This window comes from Apiotrichum porosum, assembly GCF_003942205.1.
Source record: "Apiotrichum porosum strain DSM 27194 chromosome Unknown scaffold_3, whole genome shotgun sequence".
Taxonomy (NCBI): domain Eukaryota; kingdom Fungi; phylum Basidiomycota; class Tremellomycetes; order Trichosporonales; family Trichosporonaceae; genus Apiotrichum; species Apiotrichum porosum.
Window position 1 is genome coordinate 2,301,181 of NW_021167110.1, and position 18,826 is coordinate 2,320,006.

General features: G+C 61.9%; 4 protein-coding genes across 4 annotated transcripts; 1 reads left to right on the forward strand and 3 right to left on the reverse strand.

Moving 5' to 3' along the window:
• Positions 1 to 455: 455 nt before the first annotated feature.
• EHS24_006447 (uncharacterized protein) lies at positions 456 to 4,987 on the reverse strand (the record flags this gene model as incomplete). Its single annotated transcript, XM_028621899.1, has 3 exons — positions 456 to 3,920; positions 3,964 to 4,816; positions 4,890 to 4,987. The coding sequence occupies 3 exons, from the start codon at positions 4,985 to 4,987 to the stop codon at positions 456 to 458; spliced, it is 4,416 nt and encodes a 1,471-aa protein (XP_028478351.1).
• Positions 4,988 to 9,137: 4,150 nt separating this feature from the next.
• Positions 9,138 to 10,738, forward strand: EHS24_006448 (uncharacterized protein; the record flags this gene model as incomplete). The annotated part of the gene is made up of 5 exons (XM_028621900.1): positions 9,138 to 9,267; positions 9,324 to 9,571; positions 9,663 to 9,849; positions 9,948 to 10,127; positions 10,251 to 10,738. 5 exons carry the CDS (start codon positions 9,138 to 9,140, stop codon positions 10,736 to 10,738), a joined length of 1,233 nt encoding a protein of 410 aa, XP_028478352.1.
• A 3,466-nt stretch (positions 10,739 to 14,204) lies between these two features.
• Positions 14,205 to 15,690, reverse strand: EHS24_006449 (uncharacterized protein; the record flags this gene model as incomplete). The annotated part of the gene is made up of 2 exons (XM_028621901.1): positions 14,205 to 15,385; positions 15,561 to 15,690. The coding sequence occupies 2 exons, from the start codon at positions 15,688 to 15,690 to the stop codon at positions 14,205 to 14,207; spliced, it is 1,311 nt and encodes a 436-aa protein (XP_028478353.1).
• A 695-nt stretch (positions 15,691 to 16,385) lies between these two features.
• On the reverse strand, positions 16,386 to 17,632 carry HEK2 (RNA binding protein, heterogenous nuclear RNP-K like protein; the record flags this gene model as incomplete). Its single annotated transcript, XM_028621902.1, has 4 exons — positions 16,386 to 16,420; positions 16,461 to 16,639; positions 16,694 to 17,525; positions 17,620 to 17,632. The coding sequence occupies 4 exons, from the start codon at positions 17,630 to 17,632 to the stop codon at positions 16,386 to 16,388; spliced, it is 1,059 nt and encodes a 352-aa protein (XP_028478354.1).
• Between the last annotated feature and the right edge of the window lie 1,194 nt (positions 17,633 to 18,826).

Below are 18,826 nucleotides of genomic sequence, written 5' to 3' on the forward strand. Positions count from 1 at the left end.
GTCGACCATTGCCCACTACCCGGACGTCTGCCGGTAGTCGACAAAGTGTCTGACATATAGCGCAGGTTTCGCCCATGGGCCAATATCGCAGCAGCACAACAAGCCGCCAGAAGCCACACACTGTCACTCACATACTGCCACGATGCATACATGGCCAGTGGCCAGTGGGGTACGATATTCCAAAAAAAAAAAAAAGTAGAGGATAGCAAAAAGTTACAAAAATGAAAGTGCCCAAATGAAGTGGAGAAAAAGGAAGAAAAAGCCTAGATAAATGAGATGGATGAGAGCGTGTACACATAGAGAGCCCAAAAGAAGAAAGTGAGAGGGTTGAGAGAATGAGAATATATGGAGGTGGTGAGAGAGCACCAACAGCCAGTTGCGGTGCGTGTTTCTGGCAGTTGTAAATGGAGAGACGGGGTTGGGGCAGCGCGCCGCTACCGCGCGCGGGCCGCGGGCTACCGCCACCCGTCGAGTTCCTTGAGCGCCTCGTCCACGACGCGCTGCAGGGTCATCTTGGGACACGGTTTCGTGAGCCAGGTATCAAACCCGCACTCTACGAGGCCCCTGCGGCGCTCGTCCTCGCCCGCGAGGGCCGTGACGGCGATGATCTTGCTGCGGGCCATGGGGCTGACGGTCCCGTCGTCTGGCGACCCGGACAGCGCTGCCGCGCGGCGTTTCTCAATCAGCCGCATCTCCTGCGCGGCAGCGTACCCGTCCATGCGTGGCATGTTGATGTCGAGCAGGACAATGACGGGCAGCGTGAATTCGCGGAAACGCGAGACGGCCTCGAGACCGTCTTCGGCTTCGAGGATCTCGAGGACGGGCAGGGCGGCCGACAGGATTTTGACGAGGATTTTGCGGTTGATGACATTGTCCTCGACCACGAGGACCTTGGTGTGGTGGGGTTCCGGGGTGGCTGGGGGCGGGGTGACGAGGTCCAGCGCCTCGTCGGACGGCGTGGTCACGGGCGACGTGGACGAGCGGAGCCACGGCGAGCCCTCGGTCTCGGTGGGCCCGCGCGACTCGATGGACGATGTCGTGTCCAAGAGCGGACCCGACGCCATGCCGCTCGACCCGTTGGAGCTGGCGCGAGACAGACGGTTCCGGCTGCTAAAGTAGTCGCCGAGACACAGGGATGCCACGGCCTCTTCCACACACACGCCGCGCGGCTTCCACGCCATGGCCGGGCCGCTGTTGCTGTTACTCGAGCCGGGCGTGTGGGGCTCGGTGGTGTCCACGTCGGCGAAATGGGCTCGGAGGCGGGGCTCGGCCGGGTTGGGCGTCGCGTCCGTAGGCGTGCTGGCGACGGGGGTGCGCGCAAGCGTGTCGCGGATGAGGGCCGGCGTGACGGGTTTGAGGAGGCGGCGAATCCGGCGTTCGGGGCTGGACATTTCCGCTGCGGGAGGCAAGGCTTCGTCGTCGACACCAGCGAGAATGACCACTTCGGGGGCCGTGAGACGCGCGAGCTGGCCAAGACCCGAGGGCGTGTCCTCGAGCGACCCGTCGGCGATGACGAGATCAGCTTCGTCAACAGGTACAATCTCGCACCCGATTTTTGCGTACTGCCGCTCCAAGGACGCCCGGAGGCGGTCGAGGTGGAACGCCGGGTCGACGTCTGGGTCGAACCCGATGAACGCGACTTTGCGTTTGGGCTCGGCGGGGAGCACGGGCGAGGGGGCGTGCCACCCACGCGTAACGGGGAGGGGCACTTCAATGGTGACGGTACAGCCTGTCCCCGGTGCCGAGGTGATTTCCATGTGACCGTTCATGAGGTCGACAATACGGTACGCGAGGTGGACACTGAGTCCCGAGCCCGTGGCGTACAGGTCCTCCTTGGCCCACGGCTCGCCCAGTTTGTCGCGCACAAAGTCAACGCTCATGCCACGGCCATTGTCGACCACCTTGATGGAGACTTTACGTGTCGCGCCGAGATCCTCACACCCTTCTGGCGGGAGCATGCACTTTACGTCGTCGATGTAAATCTCCACGCAGCCCTGGCTCTCGATGTAGCGGTACGCGTTGTGGATGACGCGTGACAGCGCACGGCGCAGCGCACCGCCCACATCCTCCGTGACGGCGTCGCCGAGCTCGCGCGGGATGATCTCAAACACGGTCTCGATGCGGCCGAGGGCCTGGCCCGATCCGATGCGGCCACGACGGTCCTCTTCGTTGGCGTCGTGGATGAGCTCTTCGAGCATGGCGCCGAGGGTCTGCGGCGCGCCGGCGGGACTCATCATGAGCCCCGGGTGGGCGGTGTGGGCACTTTCGTACCGGTTGTCTCTGGCCGACAGGTCGAGGAACGTGAGGATATTGTCCACGATGCCGTGGAGGGTCTTTCCCGACGTGTCGATGGCGTCGAGGAACGGGAGGAGGTCGCGGACCTGCTGCAGCGTGGTTGTGGTGCAGCGCGGGCTGGCCGAGGTGCCCTCGGGCTGTTCGGCTAGGTCGGACATGCTCGAGCGGAGGAGCTGGGTGATGGCCAGGATCTGGTGGAGCGGGGTTCGCAGCTCGTGGGCCTGGAGGTTCGAGTAGGTGATCTGGCTCTCCTCCATCATGCGAACGCGGATCAAGGCCACGGACGATACGAGTGCGGCGCCAATGATCCACACAAATGGCAGCGCGAGGCGGCTGCTGTCGTCAAACGCCGACGGCGGCTTGGACCACACGGCAAACGTCGCATACTTGAGCGTACCCGTGAACGTCATAAACACGGTGACAAGTACGGTCTGGCACCTGTCGGGCAGAAAGACCATGAGCTGCTTGGCGAGCTCGTCGTCGGGGTCGTCGCGGTCCCACCAGAACTGGCGCTTGGAGAGGTACCGCTTGATAAACTGAGGGAGCACAGAGGGCGCACTTGGGTCGTCAAAGTTGAACTCGAAGCCACTGGTACAGCTCTGGCCGAGGAGCGCGACACCCGAATGGGAGCTGCTGGGCACATAGTTGAGGACGGGCTCGACGCTTGCGGGCCACTCTTTACCCTGGAGGAAATCGCCCACGATCGACTCTTTGGACCTGCTCGGCTGCCGCGCATTGTCGCGTGTGTTGGCCTTGCGGATGAAGAGCTGGAACTCGTGCAGGTCCACCATGCACACTGCGTCCGCTTGGAGGATACCGCGCAATGTGTCTGCCGCGTCGCTGAAGAGCGTGCCCGCGGCCGCAAGGTCTTTGCGCTTGGCGCGCTTCGTGTCCTTTGGCCCCGTCTTGGTCGCGCGGACTGCCGCACCGGGCGTGGGAGGTGTCGCTGTCTGCGCTGGACTGTAGGACGGTGTGCGTGACGTTCGTGGTGACGAGAGCAGGCTCGGACCACGGCGGTGGCGGTGATGGTTGTGCGGGTGGGCAGACCGTTTCTTTTCTGCTGCTGACGCCTTTTTCTCCTTGTCCTTTGCCACCACCGCTTTGGCCTGGGCCTGGGTCGTCTGGGTCTGGGTCTGGGGCTGGGTCTCCTTGAGGTGCTCGGGGATGAACGAGCGGCGCAGAAAGTTGATGCTCGACTCATACATGCCGCTCGTGCGCTTGGCCATGATCTCCGACTGGAGCGTGGCGAGCTGGAACACGAGCATGTTGGACAGCCGCAGCATCATGGCCTGCTCGCGCTCGCTAAACTCGTAGCGGGCGTCCTTGTCCACGAGACACAGGCAGCCAAAGTCGACATGCCCGCCGTTGGGCGGGTGGTAGCGAAGCGGTGCGGCAGCGAGAAACTTGCGCGGACCGCGGCCTTGTCTCTGGGGGTTGTTGGCAAAGCGCCAGTCCTTGTCCATGTCAGGCACGACGAAGCACTTCCACTCGTTCTGGAGCACGACGTGGCCCGAGAACGACTCGGCCGTGGAGAACTGAAAGCTCCTGCGTGCCGACGACACGAGGTAGACAATCTCCACGTCGCCGTACAGGATGGCAATGCCAGCGAGGTAGCTGCCGAAGAACTGTGGGTTGTTGTGAGCAAGAGCGGAGGAAAGAGACACATACCATCTGCAGCAGCTCGGTATACTTCATCATCACGGCGTGGCGCTCGCTGTCCTGGTCGTCGGCTGCGTTGAGGCCGTTGAGGCCGAGACGGCGCAAGGCCGCCGACCGGCTCACACGCGTACTCTGGCTCGGGTTGGGTGCTGGCAGCCACCCCTCCGTCTCGTAAACATGGCGCAGGCGGCGCCGCTCGGCCTCGCGGCTGAGGTGGCCTTGGTCCTCGGTCGGCTTGACCAGGCGCGGCAGGCCGTCCGCGCCGTCCGCGACGTTGACCGCACCAAACGTGCTCGCGTGCTGGGACTGCGGGGTGAGATAGGGCACGTCGCCCGTGAGGCCCGGCCAGCCTGGCCGGGGCTTGATGGGATCGCGGCGGAACGAGCCTTCCGCAAAGGGCGGCGGACTCGGCCCGCCGTCTCCGACCACGGCGAAGCTGTCTGGCTGGCGGGGCGGCGGCCAGAGCACGCCGGGACGTGGTGTGCCGAGATCAGGCGACGAGTAGGTGGGCGACGACGGGTCATCGACACTGCCTAGGTTTGGCGAGATGGCCGGGGACGGGTTGGGTGATGGGACCTCGTCGTCTTTCGTCTTGGCTTCGGCGAGCACATGGACTTCGGCGTTGGAACCGACAAAGTGCCGGTTGACGCGCTGTCGCCCGCTGCTCGACTCGGCGCCCCATTCACGCCCTTGCACGGGGGGTGCTGGAGCTTGGGGCGACGGTGTCGGCTCGGCGCCGACGACGACGGGGGAAGGGGCCGCTGCACCCGGTGTGTTCGTTGGCTCAGCTGACGACGATGACGATGCCAAAGGGGGTCCTGGCGGCGGTACCTCGGTCTCAGAGTGCCTGTCGACACCGTAGCTGATAAAGCCGTCAGCACAGACGCCGTCATGCGAGTTGGGCAGTCGATTGCGCAGGCTTATACACTACTCACAGCTTGAGCGCTTCCTCCCATTCCGCGTCGGTGACTGGCGGTTTATCTTGGACATGCAGTGTGGTCTCTATTGGGACCAGCACCGGGTCAGGATACATAGCGAGCCCCAGTCTGTTGTGTGGTCAAGGCGGGGGCGGTGGGGGAGGGATGGGAGGTGGGGAGGAAACGGACGGGCGTCCACCCCGCCGGCTGTGCAGTCGACTGTGCAAGTGGAGGTGAGTGTGTGAATGTGCGAGCTGGGGGCGACGAATGCGGGGAGGTTGGAGATGGGCTGGACACGACTGGGTGTGTGAGGGGCGAATGCGATGTGGTGTGTGTGCAGGCAGCAGGAGAGTGTGTAAAGGATGATGATGATGATGGGAATGGAAAACGTTTGTGTGCGAGAGAGCGGCGAGAGCGAACGACGGACGGACAAGAAGGGGAATGGCAAACGACGACCAGGCGCCTGCCCGTTGACCGTGCGCGTGTGGGGGCGGCGGCGGGTGTGGGCCGTCGGTCGTTTGGTTCTGATCGACGGGCCCCTTTCTGTCTTGACCCCCTCCTCTCTCTGTCTCTCTCTTGAGCTCTTGCATACGCATCTCGCGTTGAACCACATGGCGTAGCTCTCTGGCACTCGCACTAGTGTCCACCTGCTGCTCGTCTCTCTCCTTGTCTCGACTTGCACGACAAGCGAATGATAGAAAACGGGACCAAGGCACACAATTACCCCGCGAGATTGAATTGACCGCGGCCTCGCAAATACCACACCAATCGGTTCTTGTCCATTGTCTCACACCCCATCGCAGAGAGGACTCAAGAGGCCAAGAGGACCAAGAGGACACGTCTACACTCCTTTACTAGGCAAACCACTCCGTGTCACATGTGCAAGTGGCCGCCAGCTGACCACAAAATGACCTAGCAACCGTCCACTACCTTTTTGTTCTGTAAGTACACCAGCTGATTCCCATACTTCGGCCCGAGGAATTCCATTTTCCATGTTCATCGATCGTAAAGCTAGTGCACTGCGACCCGTCTCTACTGGGGGATACGCCTCCACGTATCCTCCACTCAATCTAACAAACACTGCCTTTGCTAGCTGTTCGCCCTGGTGCTGATTGTCCACCGGATAGGGATAAACTCTGTTCTCGCAGAGGTCTGCAAAGGTGTCATGTTATGTCATTATCAGAAGGAGTCTTCACGCTGACTCTGCCCGCTCATGACAGATACAGTATCGAGGTACGGAAACCACACCACCCCTACCTTGCGGCCCGTCTGCCCAAATCCATATCTGCCCAAAAGAGTCCCACCCCCCCCTGTTGGCCTGTTGCAGGTTGGTTGCCCACGTTTGCTGATAACGCTTGCTGCCGACACTACTTATAACTGTGAACGTGTGTTTTGGACGTGTCGTTTTCATTCCCCCCCCACATCACAGTAGCGAGCAAAAGACGTGCCTCCCGTGCCAAGGAACAGTAGCAGCGTTCGCTGTCTCCAAGCACGACCGCAAAAGCAAGCAGGCCGGAGGCTGGAGAGGCTGGAGACAGACCAGACACACTTTGGCTTTGGTCTATTCTCGGCGCGGTCCCCAAAAACGTCCTCCGTCAAGTTCACACTCCAAACCGCCTGATCCAGTAGTAGAGGTGACCGACCCAACGTGCCCATTGCTTGTTGCGGTGATAATGAGGAAGCGATGGAAAGCGAGCGACCGTGGCGCGCGGCTCGTTCGATGTCCCATCTCAGACCCGACCCGCTATCGCAGTAGTAGTGCGAAGTCCTAAGGAGTTGGCTGGTTATCAGCCCCCCCACCTCCGTTCAAACCCCGTGCAGGTGACCACCGATCCACCGAGCCGTGTTGAAGATAACCGATTGTTGTGCTGTTGCTTGGCGGCGATTGTGTCCCAGCTCGTCCGCGCGCCGGCAAGGTCGATGCCAAGGACCGACCTCCAGGCCCACCAGAGCCGCCAGCCGCCAGCCGCCAGCCGCCAGCCGCCGGGTTTGCCTGGTCGTCTGGCGACCCGTTGGGAACAGCCGGCAAGACGGGTGTGTGCCTGTGTGCTTTGTTGACTGTTGGCTGTCGCCGCCTTCTTCCAAGTGCGGTAATTCCACACGTTGCATGCACGCCATGTGACCGAAACAACTCACCTGGCACAGAGCGCTGTTATCTTGGAATAGACCTGGGCAACAGGTAGGTTCCTAGCGTGCCAAGTCGTCGCACCGTGGTACCGTGGGCCATTCTCAGCTCGGTGTGACAAAGGCAGGTATCTGTAGCGAAAGAAGGCAAGACAGCAAGGACGCAAGCACAAGAGGAGGATGTTAGTCATCCGCAGTACATCGGCATGTACTGTGCTGGCCGTACTGGAGGCTGCGAGGTGCAGCTAATCTCCCAACAAACAACAAACGTGCAGGCGTCGTCGTTGGGCCTCTGCTTCCCCCGCTTCTTCGCTCTCTCGGGTCCTTGTTCGTCGTCTTTGCATCCGTCCTCGCTCAATAGGCCACATGCAGCAGCCACCTCGGCATGACGCCAGTGCTCAAGGGCATTGCCTCATTGCCTCGTTGCCTCGTTTGCGTCGTAGAAGAACCCACAGATGGATGCCAAGGAATACAGGGTGGGAGCCACCAGGAAAAAAAGAAAGCAAAATCCTGGCCTCGACGCGTCGTTCGGCGCGCACACTTTGGTGCTCTCTTCTCGGGACGCAGCGGCGCAGCGGGCCAGTCGCGCGCCAGTCACGTTCCTGCTCGTATTGGTCCGGCGCGGTAATCCTTGTCGTGAGCACAAACATTGACCCCTGCGCGGCGCTGGCATCCCGCAAGCCGCAAAGTGTACGAGCGCGACCCTTTTGGCCCGCCAGCCGTGCAGCCGTGGTGTGCCACCCCGACCACAGGGCCCGCAGTCACAAATGGGTCGTGTAGTGAAAGGGTTGTGCGCGCCCCGGGGGGGGGAGGCCGATCACTGCTGATCGCACCGCAGCAAACCAGCTACGCATCAGAGCCATTAACCCAAGGCCCAAGGGAGGGTGTTTCCTGCAGTTTGCTTGGCAGGACGTAAAAATAAAAAAACCTGCACAACCCAGGACCCATCTGTTGCAGGACACACCAAAGCGTCAGTGGATCTTGAGACCCTGCGGCGGGGGGGCCCGTTAGCTGCAACGCAAGAGAGCCTAAACGGTAAACGAGCCGCCAGAGGCCTACGCAGCAGAGAGAATGATCCATGAGTCGCTTCCCTCGTCTCCCTGAATACAGCCGAGCGAGCGAGCCCTGTCACTCCATATGCAACGCAACCCGTGCCCTGGGGCCGTACTACGGATGGGCTACGGATGGGAAAGACCCCTCACCCCACACTGTTATCGCCGTGGTGTGTGGTGAGTACACACGGCTGGCTGCGCAGCCCCAATTGTAACAATTGACAAGCCAAGAGATCAAGACCGGGAGAGGGGGCCAGACACGGTAAACATGTGGGGGGTGCCAAGGGGAAGAGAGTCTCACAGAGCTGGAATGAGAGAGAGAGAGAAAAGGAGGCGGTGTAGCGTGGCCCACCCAGATTGGTGCCATTCTGCGCGCACACCATCCGTGGTCTCGCCGTCTCGACGCTTGGCGCCAGAGCACAAGTCCCTGGGTGTCCGCCTCCAGATGCCGGCACGGGCGATGGATTGGATTGTTTCGCCGGCCCGTCGTTTGCAAAAAGCCACAGCTGGCTGCTGGCCTGCTGGCCTTCCGGTCTCACGCCGTGGGGATCCTCTCCGCCGATGGAAAAAAATAAAAAAACGAGAGAGAAAGGCAGCCCTTACCCAAGGCACGAGGGTGGGGGTGTTTGCATGCAGCCAGCAAGCACAACACAACACAACAACGCGCGAGCGCGCGCGCGCGCACGTCCTGCGTGTGTCAGACAACGACAACCGCCCGCTGCCCGCCGCCCCGCCCGCCTGCCGCCGCCCCCGGAGCCAGAAAAGAAATGGGCGACGGTTTAGGTTGTGGCCCGCGAGCAGTGCCGCCGAACAGCGTGTGCAGCGTGTGCAGCGTGTGCAGCGTGTGCGTGCCCACAGCTTCCCACCCACCCCGTCAGCCCACTCCCCGCCCGTCGCTCTCATAAAGAGTCAACAGTGGCATCGTTCACATTCCCCCCCTTGCTTTACTCACCTTTTTCAGTCCCACAACCACCCCCCTTTCTTCGTCGCCCAGCCCATTTCTTTCGACTCTTGCGACAGTCGCCCACCCCCCGTCCTCGCGACCACTTTTATCCAAATACCACACTGACCGTATACACTTGATCACACCATGATCGCCTTCGCCGTCCTCGCCGCCCTCCCCTTTGTGGCTGCCCACCCCAAAGTCAACTGGTACCAGCCCCGCGACTCGCCCGTCCACGAGCTGTTCCGTCGTGCCGACGTCGACATCACCGCGGCCAGTGAGTGGCCTCTACCTGCGTGATGTGTCCGAACCGCCTGCTCACCACATACACAGACTTTACTGCCGGCTACCCGCCCCTGTACATGAGCCCCAACGCTACCAACACCCCGCAGGCGTGGATTGACAAGCTCAACTCGATCACCCTCCCGTCTGCCAACCCCGTCGCTGTCCAGACCGGCACCGCCAACCCCAAGTACGACGTCGCCAACGGCACCGACGGCTCGGGCCCCGACATTTGCTCGTTCACCTCGGGCTGCCACACCGACACTGACCTGTTCCACGGTCCCGACAACACCTTTGTCGTAAGTATAGCTCCCCTCCTCCCCAAACCCACTATCCCGCCCCGCCCCGCCCGCCCGCCCCCGGCACTCCCTGCTGACGCCTCGTGTGCAGCTCACGTTCGACGACGGACCCAGCGATGTCTCGCAGGACCTCTACGACTTCCTCAAGCAGAACAACATCAACGGCAACGCTACCCACTTTATGATTGGCACCAACATTGTCGGCGACCCCGCCACTGCCAAGTCTGCGTTCACCAACGGCGGCCACATGGCGGTCCACACCTGGTCGCACCCTTACAGTGAGTTTCACCCGATGGCGTGAAGAAAGAGAGCGTTGGCCCTGGACGGCGCCGCCGCCGCCTCGTTTAGGTTGTCTCTTGCTCACACCCATCCCCAGTGACCACCCGCACCAACGAGCAGGTCGTCGGCGAGCTCGGCTGGACCATGCAGATCATTGCCGACGTTACTGGCGGCCACATCCCGGCGTTCTGGCGCCCCCCTTACGGCGACGTCGACAACCGTGTCCGCGCCATCGCCAAGGAGGTCTTTGGCCTGACCACCGTCCTCTGGAACCACGGTGAGTGTTGTCACTGGCTCCTTTACGGCTGCTGCTGCTGCGCCGCAGTCTGCCAAGCCTTTCTCCCCCGCCCACCCCCTGTACCCCCCCGGCGCCACATTGTTTGCTGACTGCTATTCTCAGACACCAACGACTGGGCCATTGGCGCCGGCGGTAACTTTACCATCGAGTCGGTCGAGGCCACCATGGACACTTGGTTCGTCGGCCCCCGCTCGCCCGGTATCCTTGCGCTCGAGCACGAGATCAACAACAACTCGCTCATCGTCTTCAAGCACGAGTACCCCGGCTTTGCCGCCAACAACTGGACCATCCAGTCGGTCGCCGACGCCTTTGGCATGGACTGGTACCAGAACGCCGTCGCCAACGGCGCCATTGCCTCGACCATGTCCGTCGGCGACATCCAGACCGCCATGTTCACCAACCAGTCCCAGACCGCCACCGCCGGCGCTACCGGCGCGTCGGGCTCGGCTGCTGGTAACTCGACCGCCTCGGGCTCTGGCTCGGCCGGCGCCTCGGCCACCGCCGCCACCACCAAGGCCGGCAGCGCCATGGGCATTGCCGCCCCCGTCGCCGCTGTCGTCGGCGCTGCCGTCCTTGCCGTTGCCTTCTAAGCAGCGCGCTAGCACACACCCTTATTCTGTTGCTCGTTTCCCCCCGATCTCTCGCTTCGAGTTTGAGTTGTCTCCGAGTCCTCTCCCCCAACCCCCACTTTCCTTTCCTTCCATACCTCCTCCTCCTCTTCCCCAGGGACAATTTTACAGGCGCTTTCTCACTGGGCGCGCATGATGCGTCCAGTGGGTCTCGCACACTCCACCTCCACGGCTGTAGCATGCACACATGGCTCCTAGCTCCATGTATTAATCAGATAATGCACACACATGCGCTCAAACGGGTGTGCTTGCGGGTGTGCTCGGCGGGTTTCTGAGCCACTGAGCCACTGACATGACATGAATGTGGCACAGGATAGTTATCTGGGCCATCTGCATTTGGCCGCGCAGCAGAGGATCGACGGGCGTACTGCGGTTCATGATCGTCATGGCTGCGACTGCGACCGCGACCGCGATCGTCGGTGCGTCAGCGTCGATGCGCACCATGTCGGCGCGCGTTTCAAACCTGTCACCGTGTGTGGGTGGGTGCTGGGTGCGACGACGGCGCTCTGCATCGCAGAGTGGGGCCACTACACGAACTGCAGCACTCACAGCACAGCACAGCACAGGACTCGCACTCACACCACATGCCACATGCGACCTCCACACACGAGCGAGCTAACGAGCTAGCGAGCGCGCGCTTGGCTTGTCCGTTTGCTCGTTTTCTCGGCGCCGCGCCTCCGTGCGGCCCACAGTGGGTCACAGCGGTCACAGCGGTCCCATCGGTGTTTCGTGGCCATCTGGTTTCTCCATCGGGACTCTGGGCGCTGGGCACTCGTCAACACCGCCGCCCCGGCGCCATGGGCTTGGCACTGAGGGGGTGGAGTGAGGGGGTGAGGGAATGGGGGAGTGAGGGAATGGGGGGGGGGAACTGGCCACAGGGAACGGGTGTGATGAGGTATAGGGAATGGGCAAGGGGGGTGAGTCAGGATGCTGGTTCGTTTGGTGTTCGTTCGGTTCGCTAGGTGGTGGGCATGGGGTGGTAGTGGTGGTGGTCCACGCGTTGACACTGCCTACACTGCACTGCATTTGCATGGCACGGTCCAGCACGGATCTATGCCCCCCCCGCCCTCTCTCGCTCGCCCTCTGTCTCCCCCAGTGTCCAGGATGTAAGCTACAGACGTTGCACCGAGTAGGTAACGGAAGTGTGAAGGACAGAGATCCAGAGACAGGAATGGGACACGGACACGGGAAAGGATGCAGGCACACCTGGCGCGCGGTACGTGGCGGCCACGAACGCGTCGGCGGCGGGTGGTGGCGCCGCCTGGCCGACGCGACGTGACGCGACCACCGCGCGCCGCGACAACTGCGATACCGCGACCGCTCGACCGCACAGCGGTACGCCGGATGGAGGGAGGTGCGCGCCAGATCGCCAACGTCCGAGGAGACACAACTGTACAGTCTCCATCAGCGTTGGGTGTCGTACAGTACGGTGTGGGACGAGAAGGAGGGCTGTACAGCTTTTCACCCTCACGGTCTGTCCTCGCCGTTTCCGTCACGCGCCAAGACAAGCAAGCAAGCAAGCAAGCAAGCAAGCAAGCAAGCAAGCAAGCCATACCATGCTCCATACCACATACCGATGCCAGTACCCTCGCGATAGCAAGGTTGCAAGGTTTGCGTCCGAGTCGCCGCGCGCGGTCCCTTGCTTTCGTTATCGTGGTGGATCCGTGTCCTAGTGTCCTGGACCTTGGTCGCGTGGCGGACTGTGATTTTGATTTTCGACTTGTGGAACGCGGTGGTGCTGGATTCGCGTGCCGGTGACGACCGTCTCTGCGTCTCTGGCCTCTGGATCTCTGGCACACAGCCACGCGGGCGGCTGCCGCGTTCTCCAATTCTCTATATCGCATCCAGCGCTGGTGCCTTCCTTTGGCGGCCTCGACATTGTTGACCTCTGGCAAAAAGCGGCGCACCTCGCTCCGTATCCGTCCGCACTTTCCGGTCCAGGAGTTTAGCGTCGTGCTCATGGTCGTATACAACCAAGAGAATCACAATGACGTCGCACAGAACGGCGCGGGTCGGCGTCGCACCATCTCACTGGCATGGCGCACCTGGAGACGACAGATCCAGTGATCCAGTGAGCTGCATCACGCGTAACGTGCTTGGGCCGGAGGTTCCGAGTCTCGGACCAAGTCGATGGAAACCGACTTGGCTGGTTGGCTGGTTGGCTGCATGAGACTGGAGACGACACAGCTTGATCCCGATCCCGTATCCCGCCAGCATGCCACAACCACCAGTCCAGTGCGGTGCTCTGGCGAGACTTGAGTCGCAGGTCGCAGGCCGGTACGCGAGGTATGTGCCACGAGCCCCAGCGGCATCAATAGTGATCTTGGGACAAGGACAAGGACAAGGACACCGTGCTCTGCCAAGAACACACTGCCACGGGGGTACGAGCACCTGAACACCTGGACGCGGTGCGATGCCACACGGTATACGGTACACGGTACACAGGTGCCCTCTTCCTCCGGCAGTCTGTTTCTGCGACTGGAACAGTGTATGCCAAGAACACCAACCTGTTCTCGGCGTCCTCCCCTCCACACAGCAATGAGAAATCGTGTCCTGTGTGTGTCGTGAGAACAGCCCACACCTCATCAAGGCGGTGATCGTGAGGCAGGTGAGGCAGGACACCTAGATCAGCGCCCAAAGCCCTTGCCCATCAGCTCAGCTTCAACACACGCGTATCGCCACTGGAATGTGCCACGGTCCGGGCCGTGGCAGTCATCTCCCCAAGATCGCCTTGTCCAGAAGACCACCGCGACGGGGTGTGCGACCTTGTGAACGACCCCATTCTGCCATCCGTCGCTGGCCCACCTGCGCCAAGTGTGTGGTTGGCACAGGGGGGAGTATCGCGCCGGCCCCCAGATTCTTCGCTTGATGGAAAATCGGAGTGTGTCAACAGTTGCACCGGTACACCGGGGCAAAGCCACCGCCCCTCGTGCCACTGTCCCGCGTCTCTGTCCCCATCCTGGTCCAGGCGAGGTCGAGGGTGCTTTGCGTACACTTGAGGACTGTTCAGCAAAGACGATGAGACCACCCGCCATCGCATCGACGAGGGCAGTGCTTGTAAGCGAGTACGCGGTCAGTAAACACGGCCCCGACCAGTCGCCGGTCCAGCACCTCCGCCTCGGGCCGCTGCTGCGCACATGCGACATGAAATGCATATACACGCAACATCCGGGGTGAGCGGGGTTGTCGCGGACGGTGTTGGACGAGCGTGAGTGAGGAGGGGACGCGAGGGGATCCCGCAGGCCTGCCCCCCGCGGCTCTCACCTGTGCCGCCCAACGCCGCAATACAGTTGTTGTAAGGGTAGGTCGACACATCATCCTTCTCTCAAACTCTCCCCCCCGTCCCCGCCCTCGCTCACCACGGCTGGCGCGCGTCCTTTTTTTTATCTAGAATCCGCGCCACCACCACCACCGGCACCACTCCTCTCTACTCGTCGTCCTCGTCGTCGGACTGCTCCTCGAGGAAACGGACGAGGGCCTCGGTGACCTTGAGGAAGTGCTGCTTGCCGTTGGGCTTTGCGCCCTTCTGGTGCCAGTAGATGATGGCCTGGTCCGAGACGACGTCGGCGTTGTAGAGGACCTTGACGAGCTGGGGGAACGCCTTGAGGATACGCGTGTCCTGGTAGCAGTAGACCTGCATGGCGTTGAGGATGCCGATCTGGGCCTTGGCGGTGGACGCAAAGGGCTCGGCGGCGGGCGCGACCTGGTTGACAAAGGCGACGACGTTGGACTCGAGCTGGTCGGCGCGGGCCGACCAGTCAAAGGCCTTCATCCAGCCCTGGAAGATCCACTCGCACAGGTCGGCCTCGGGGGCCGGGCGCTCTGTCTGCTGCGTCTTGAGGTACTCGACGACCTGGTCGTTGGTGTCCTCGTCCTGGATCATGCGGGCGACGGCGGTGATGGTCTCCTCCTTGATCTCGGAGAGGGCGACCTTGGCGTACCAGTCGACGATCTGGGGGAGACCCTCGTTCTTAAAGTGGGCGTCGAGGTGGGCGCGGTCGCGGATCGCCACGGGGAAGACGGACAGGATGTCGCGCAGGCCCGAACGGCGCATCACGGCGCCGAGGTGCTCAATGGTCTGGCGCGAGAGGTAGACGCGGAAGAAGGTGGTCAGGAAGCGCAGCGCGACCTCGTCCTTGACAACGTGGTCCTTGGCGAGCGAGGTCAGGCACTTGGGCGCAATCTGGAGCTCGATGATGAGGAGCGCAACAGTCGACGCGAGCTTGTCGCGCGACGCAAGGTCCCACTTGCCCAGGTAGCCGAGGAGGTCGGGGAGGAACGAGTCCTCGAGGGGACGCTGGAGGTAGCGGTAGCGCTGCGAGACACGCTGGATGGTCTCGACAATGCCCTTGACGGGGTCCCAGTCGCCGAGCGCCTCGGCAGCCTCACCCTCGGTGGGCTGGAGACTGTAAAAGGGGCTGCGCTTCTCATCGAGGTACGAGCCACCGGGCTGGAGGAGGCCGCCGACAACAAGCGTCTCAAACAGCTGCTCGCTGTACTTGAGGAACTCGAGCGTCGTGCCCGCCTGCACGAGCTTGGTCACAAGAGCATCGGTGGTAGGGGGCGTGGGGATGAGCGCGAGGTGGAGGAGGAGCGAGTCGCGGAAGACTAGAAAACGTTAGCAAAAGGCCATGCAAGATTGCACAGTCCCGTCGTGTGAGATGTTTCTTTCTGTCGCCGCTCTGGGAGCAAAATGTGGAGCCAGAAGGAAACATTTTGTGCTCTTCCGGCAGCATGGCGACACGCTCTCCTCACAACGACGACACTATGGCTCTGTACTCACCCTCGGGCTCGAACTTTGCTGTAGCCTTGGCCTGGCCCTTGCGCTGCCTGATGCGAACACCAGTTAGGGTCGGCTTGGCAGCAGCACCGCTGGCATTACCGGGGGTCGTCGAGGTGGGCGTGTGAGACATGCAATGGGGCACGGGGGAGTAGGAGTGGTGTGGAAGAGGGTGGGGGGGAGGGAGGCAAGGAGAGAGGGGGTTGACGAACGGAGTGGTGAGTGAGAGAGGGGGGTGTGCGATAAGTGAGAGCTGTGGTTAATGTGGACGGTGTGCGTGCAGCTGCCAGTGACGCCCGGCGGCACCAGCGAGCACACCTCCTGGCAGACACTCTCTGGCCTCTGGGCGGCGAGCACGCAAACGGAGGCAGAATATCGTGGTCTGGCGGCGGCAACCGCTTACAGTGGATCAGTCCCCAGCGGCGAATATAGTGCCGCCGTTGTGGCACGCACACACTCACCCCCGTCATTGAATTGGCACCTCCCCACACGGCGGCCGTGCTCAACGCTGCGCTCGCTTACTCTGTGCAACATGTGCTGGTCACTTCAGACTACCATACATCCACTACGAGTGGCCCGCAAGATCGCTTTCCTTCCGCCATATTCAATATTTACAGAAGGGAAGGGGCAAAGAGGAAAGGACGGAGAGGGGAGGATAAAGAGAGTCACAGGTGGCGGCAGAGGGTTGGGAGAGAAGGTCGAGGAGCAGGGATCGGGGGGAGAGTGAGTAGTCGAGGGCCAGAGATGTCTGATGGGGGCCAGAGATGTCTGATGATATTCACATAAATGGACAGTGGGGGGGTGGGGGTTTTATGTGGGGTTTTTTTTCTACGCCTCGGTGGCGTCCATCGTCTGGTTGACACCTATTGCGTCAGAGCAGGGTTCTTTATACAACATCCTTACGGCGCTCCTTCTCCGACTCGAGCTGCGAGTAGAGAAGCATAAGGGCACGCTCGGTCGACTCGGCCGTGCCGACGATGGTGAACATGCGCTCGCCAGTCTCGTCGTGGGGGACCTTGGCAATCGAGATGCGCGAGCCCGAAAGGCGACGAATCTCGGTAATCTTGGAGCCGCCACGGCCGCTGAAAGCGTCAGTATGGTGTTCCAAGTCGCGCGTTCTTTTTGCTTTTGCTTACATGATGCAGCCAACCATGTCGCTGGGGATGGAGATGTTCTGGGTGCGGAGGTTGGGGTCGTTGACGACGGGCTGCGACTCGGAGGGACGACGCTCGCCGGCGCCGGCCGACATGGAGCCGCGCGAGACACGGCGGTCGGGGCCAAAGCCAGCGGGGGGAGCGCCAAAGCCGCTCATCGAAGTGCGGCGGATGCCACCGGTGGGGCCGGTGACAGTGTTGGCGCCGAGGCCGCCGGCGAGAACACCAGCGTCGCCCGCGGCGCCGGGGTGGTACTGGACAGTGCCGACGTTGCGCTCCCAGTCCTCGAGAAGGCACTTGGCAATCTCAAAGACGGCAGTCTTGATCGCGTCCTGGGCACCCTGGACCTCGACAACACGCTCGGTCGACTGGGGGAGCATCTCCTTGGAGGCAACCATGCGCGCGCCAGACATGTCCTGGATCTGCTTAATCTTGACACCGGCGCGGCCGATGACAGTGCCCATGAGGTTGTGCGAGATGAGCAGGCGGATCGAGGTAAAGGCGACAACGGGGGGAGGAGGAAGCGACGAGTCCGAGAGCGGGGTCTCGAGAAGGAGGTGCGCAACCTCGGCGTACGCGGCCGCAATGGCCTCGGGGTCGCCGCTGACGCTCAGAACACGGTCCTGAACACCGGGAACAACCTTGGAGACACCAGCCTTGCAGCCGGCGGCGTTGCGAATGCTCGCAATGGTCGATCCAGCCTTGCCGATGATGATACCGGCCTCCTTGGTCGAGACAAGAGCACGGAGCGTGAGCTCCTCGGGGCTGCCGGCAGAGCCCTGGCCGTCAGAGGCGATCTGCGCAATGGGCGCGTCTGGATTCTTGTCAACATGGAGGTCTCATTTCGACGCGTGGGCGGGCGCGCGCGCGCGCGCGTAGACGCGCCATTTTCTCGGGTCCCGACGTACCAGAGTCGGCCATTGTGAACGGGTACAGGGGGGTTGGGGGTGGAGGTGGAGAGAAGAGGGGATGTCCAGGAAGGATGCGTGCGAGAGAAGGCGCACGCGAGGATCGAGGAGGGAAAGAGACGGAAGTTGAGAGAGGGGGGGGGAGGGGGGGAAGGCGGGGAGGAGGAGGGCGAAGGGGGGAGAAGGGGGGGAGAGAGAGGGGGGTGAGGGAGGAGGAGGAGGTGAGAGGGAGAGGGGCGGAGAGGGAGGATGAGGGATGGATGGAGAGGATGGAAGGAGGGATGGATGGCAAGAGAGAGAGGAATGCCAATGTTGCACCGCGGTGCAGCACGCGCAGCCACCGGTCGTGCGTGGGGGGGGGAACGACAGCGCTACAGCGGGGGCAACGGGGTGGCGTGGGTGGCAAAAATAACAGGCCCACGGAAGCTAATGCAGTGGGTTCGTTAATGCAACGCTGCGGCTTTTGGGTGTGTCCAGGCAGCTTGGGTTTGTATAGGATATGCTAAAAGGGTGTGCACCATGAGCCTCTTTGTCCTCGCTGTAGCATGCATGTTGTCGCTGTTGCACTGGAACACCTACGGTGAGAGGTATCCGAAGGTGCTTTGCCACAACCGGCGTGCACCGCCTGTGGACACTGTGGCGGGGTGCCACAGTGTGATCCATTTACTTCCGCCTTTGTGACGTGTCATTGATGTTACAAAGCCCTGTCGAAACCGCTCAAAAGATTTGCTCCCGCTCGCCCCTGCGCCCCCGCCGTGGTCGTTGAAAACCCCTCTCAGTCATCATCTTCTGCTTTCTTCAACCTTTCAAGCTAGGACTGCATACCTTGCACAGCTAAGGTCATCAACATGCAGATCTTCGTCAAGACGTAAGTACCGACAGCGCCATCGATAGCGACGGCGACGGCGACGACGACAACAACACCGAACACGGCGCTGACTCTTCCCCCAGCCTTACGGGTAAGACGATCACCCTCGAGGTGGAGTCTTCGGACACCATCGACAACGTCAAGTCCAAGATCCAGGACAAGGAGGGCATCCCCCCTGACCAGCAGCGCCTCATCTTCGCCGGCAAGCAGCTCGAGGACGGCCGCACCCTTTCGGACTACAACATCCAGAAGGAGTCGACCCTCCACCTCGTCCTCCGCCTGCGTGGTGGTATGGCCAAGAAGCGCAAAAAGAAGCAGTACACTACCCCCAAGAAGATC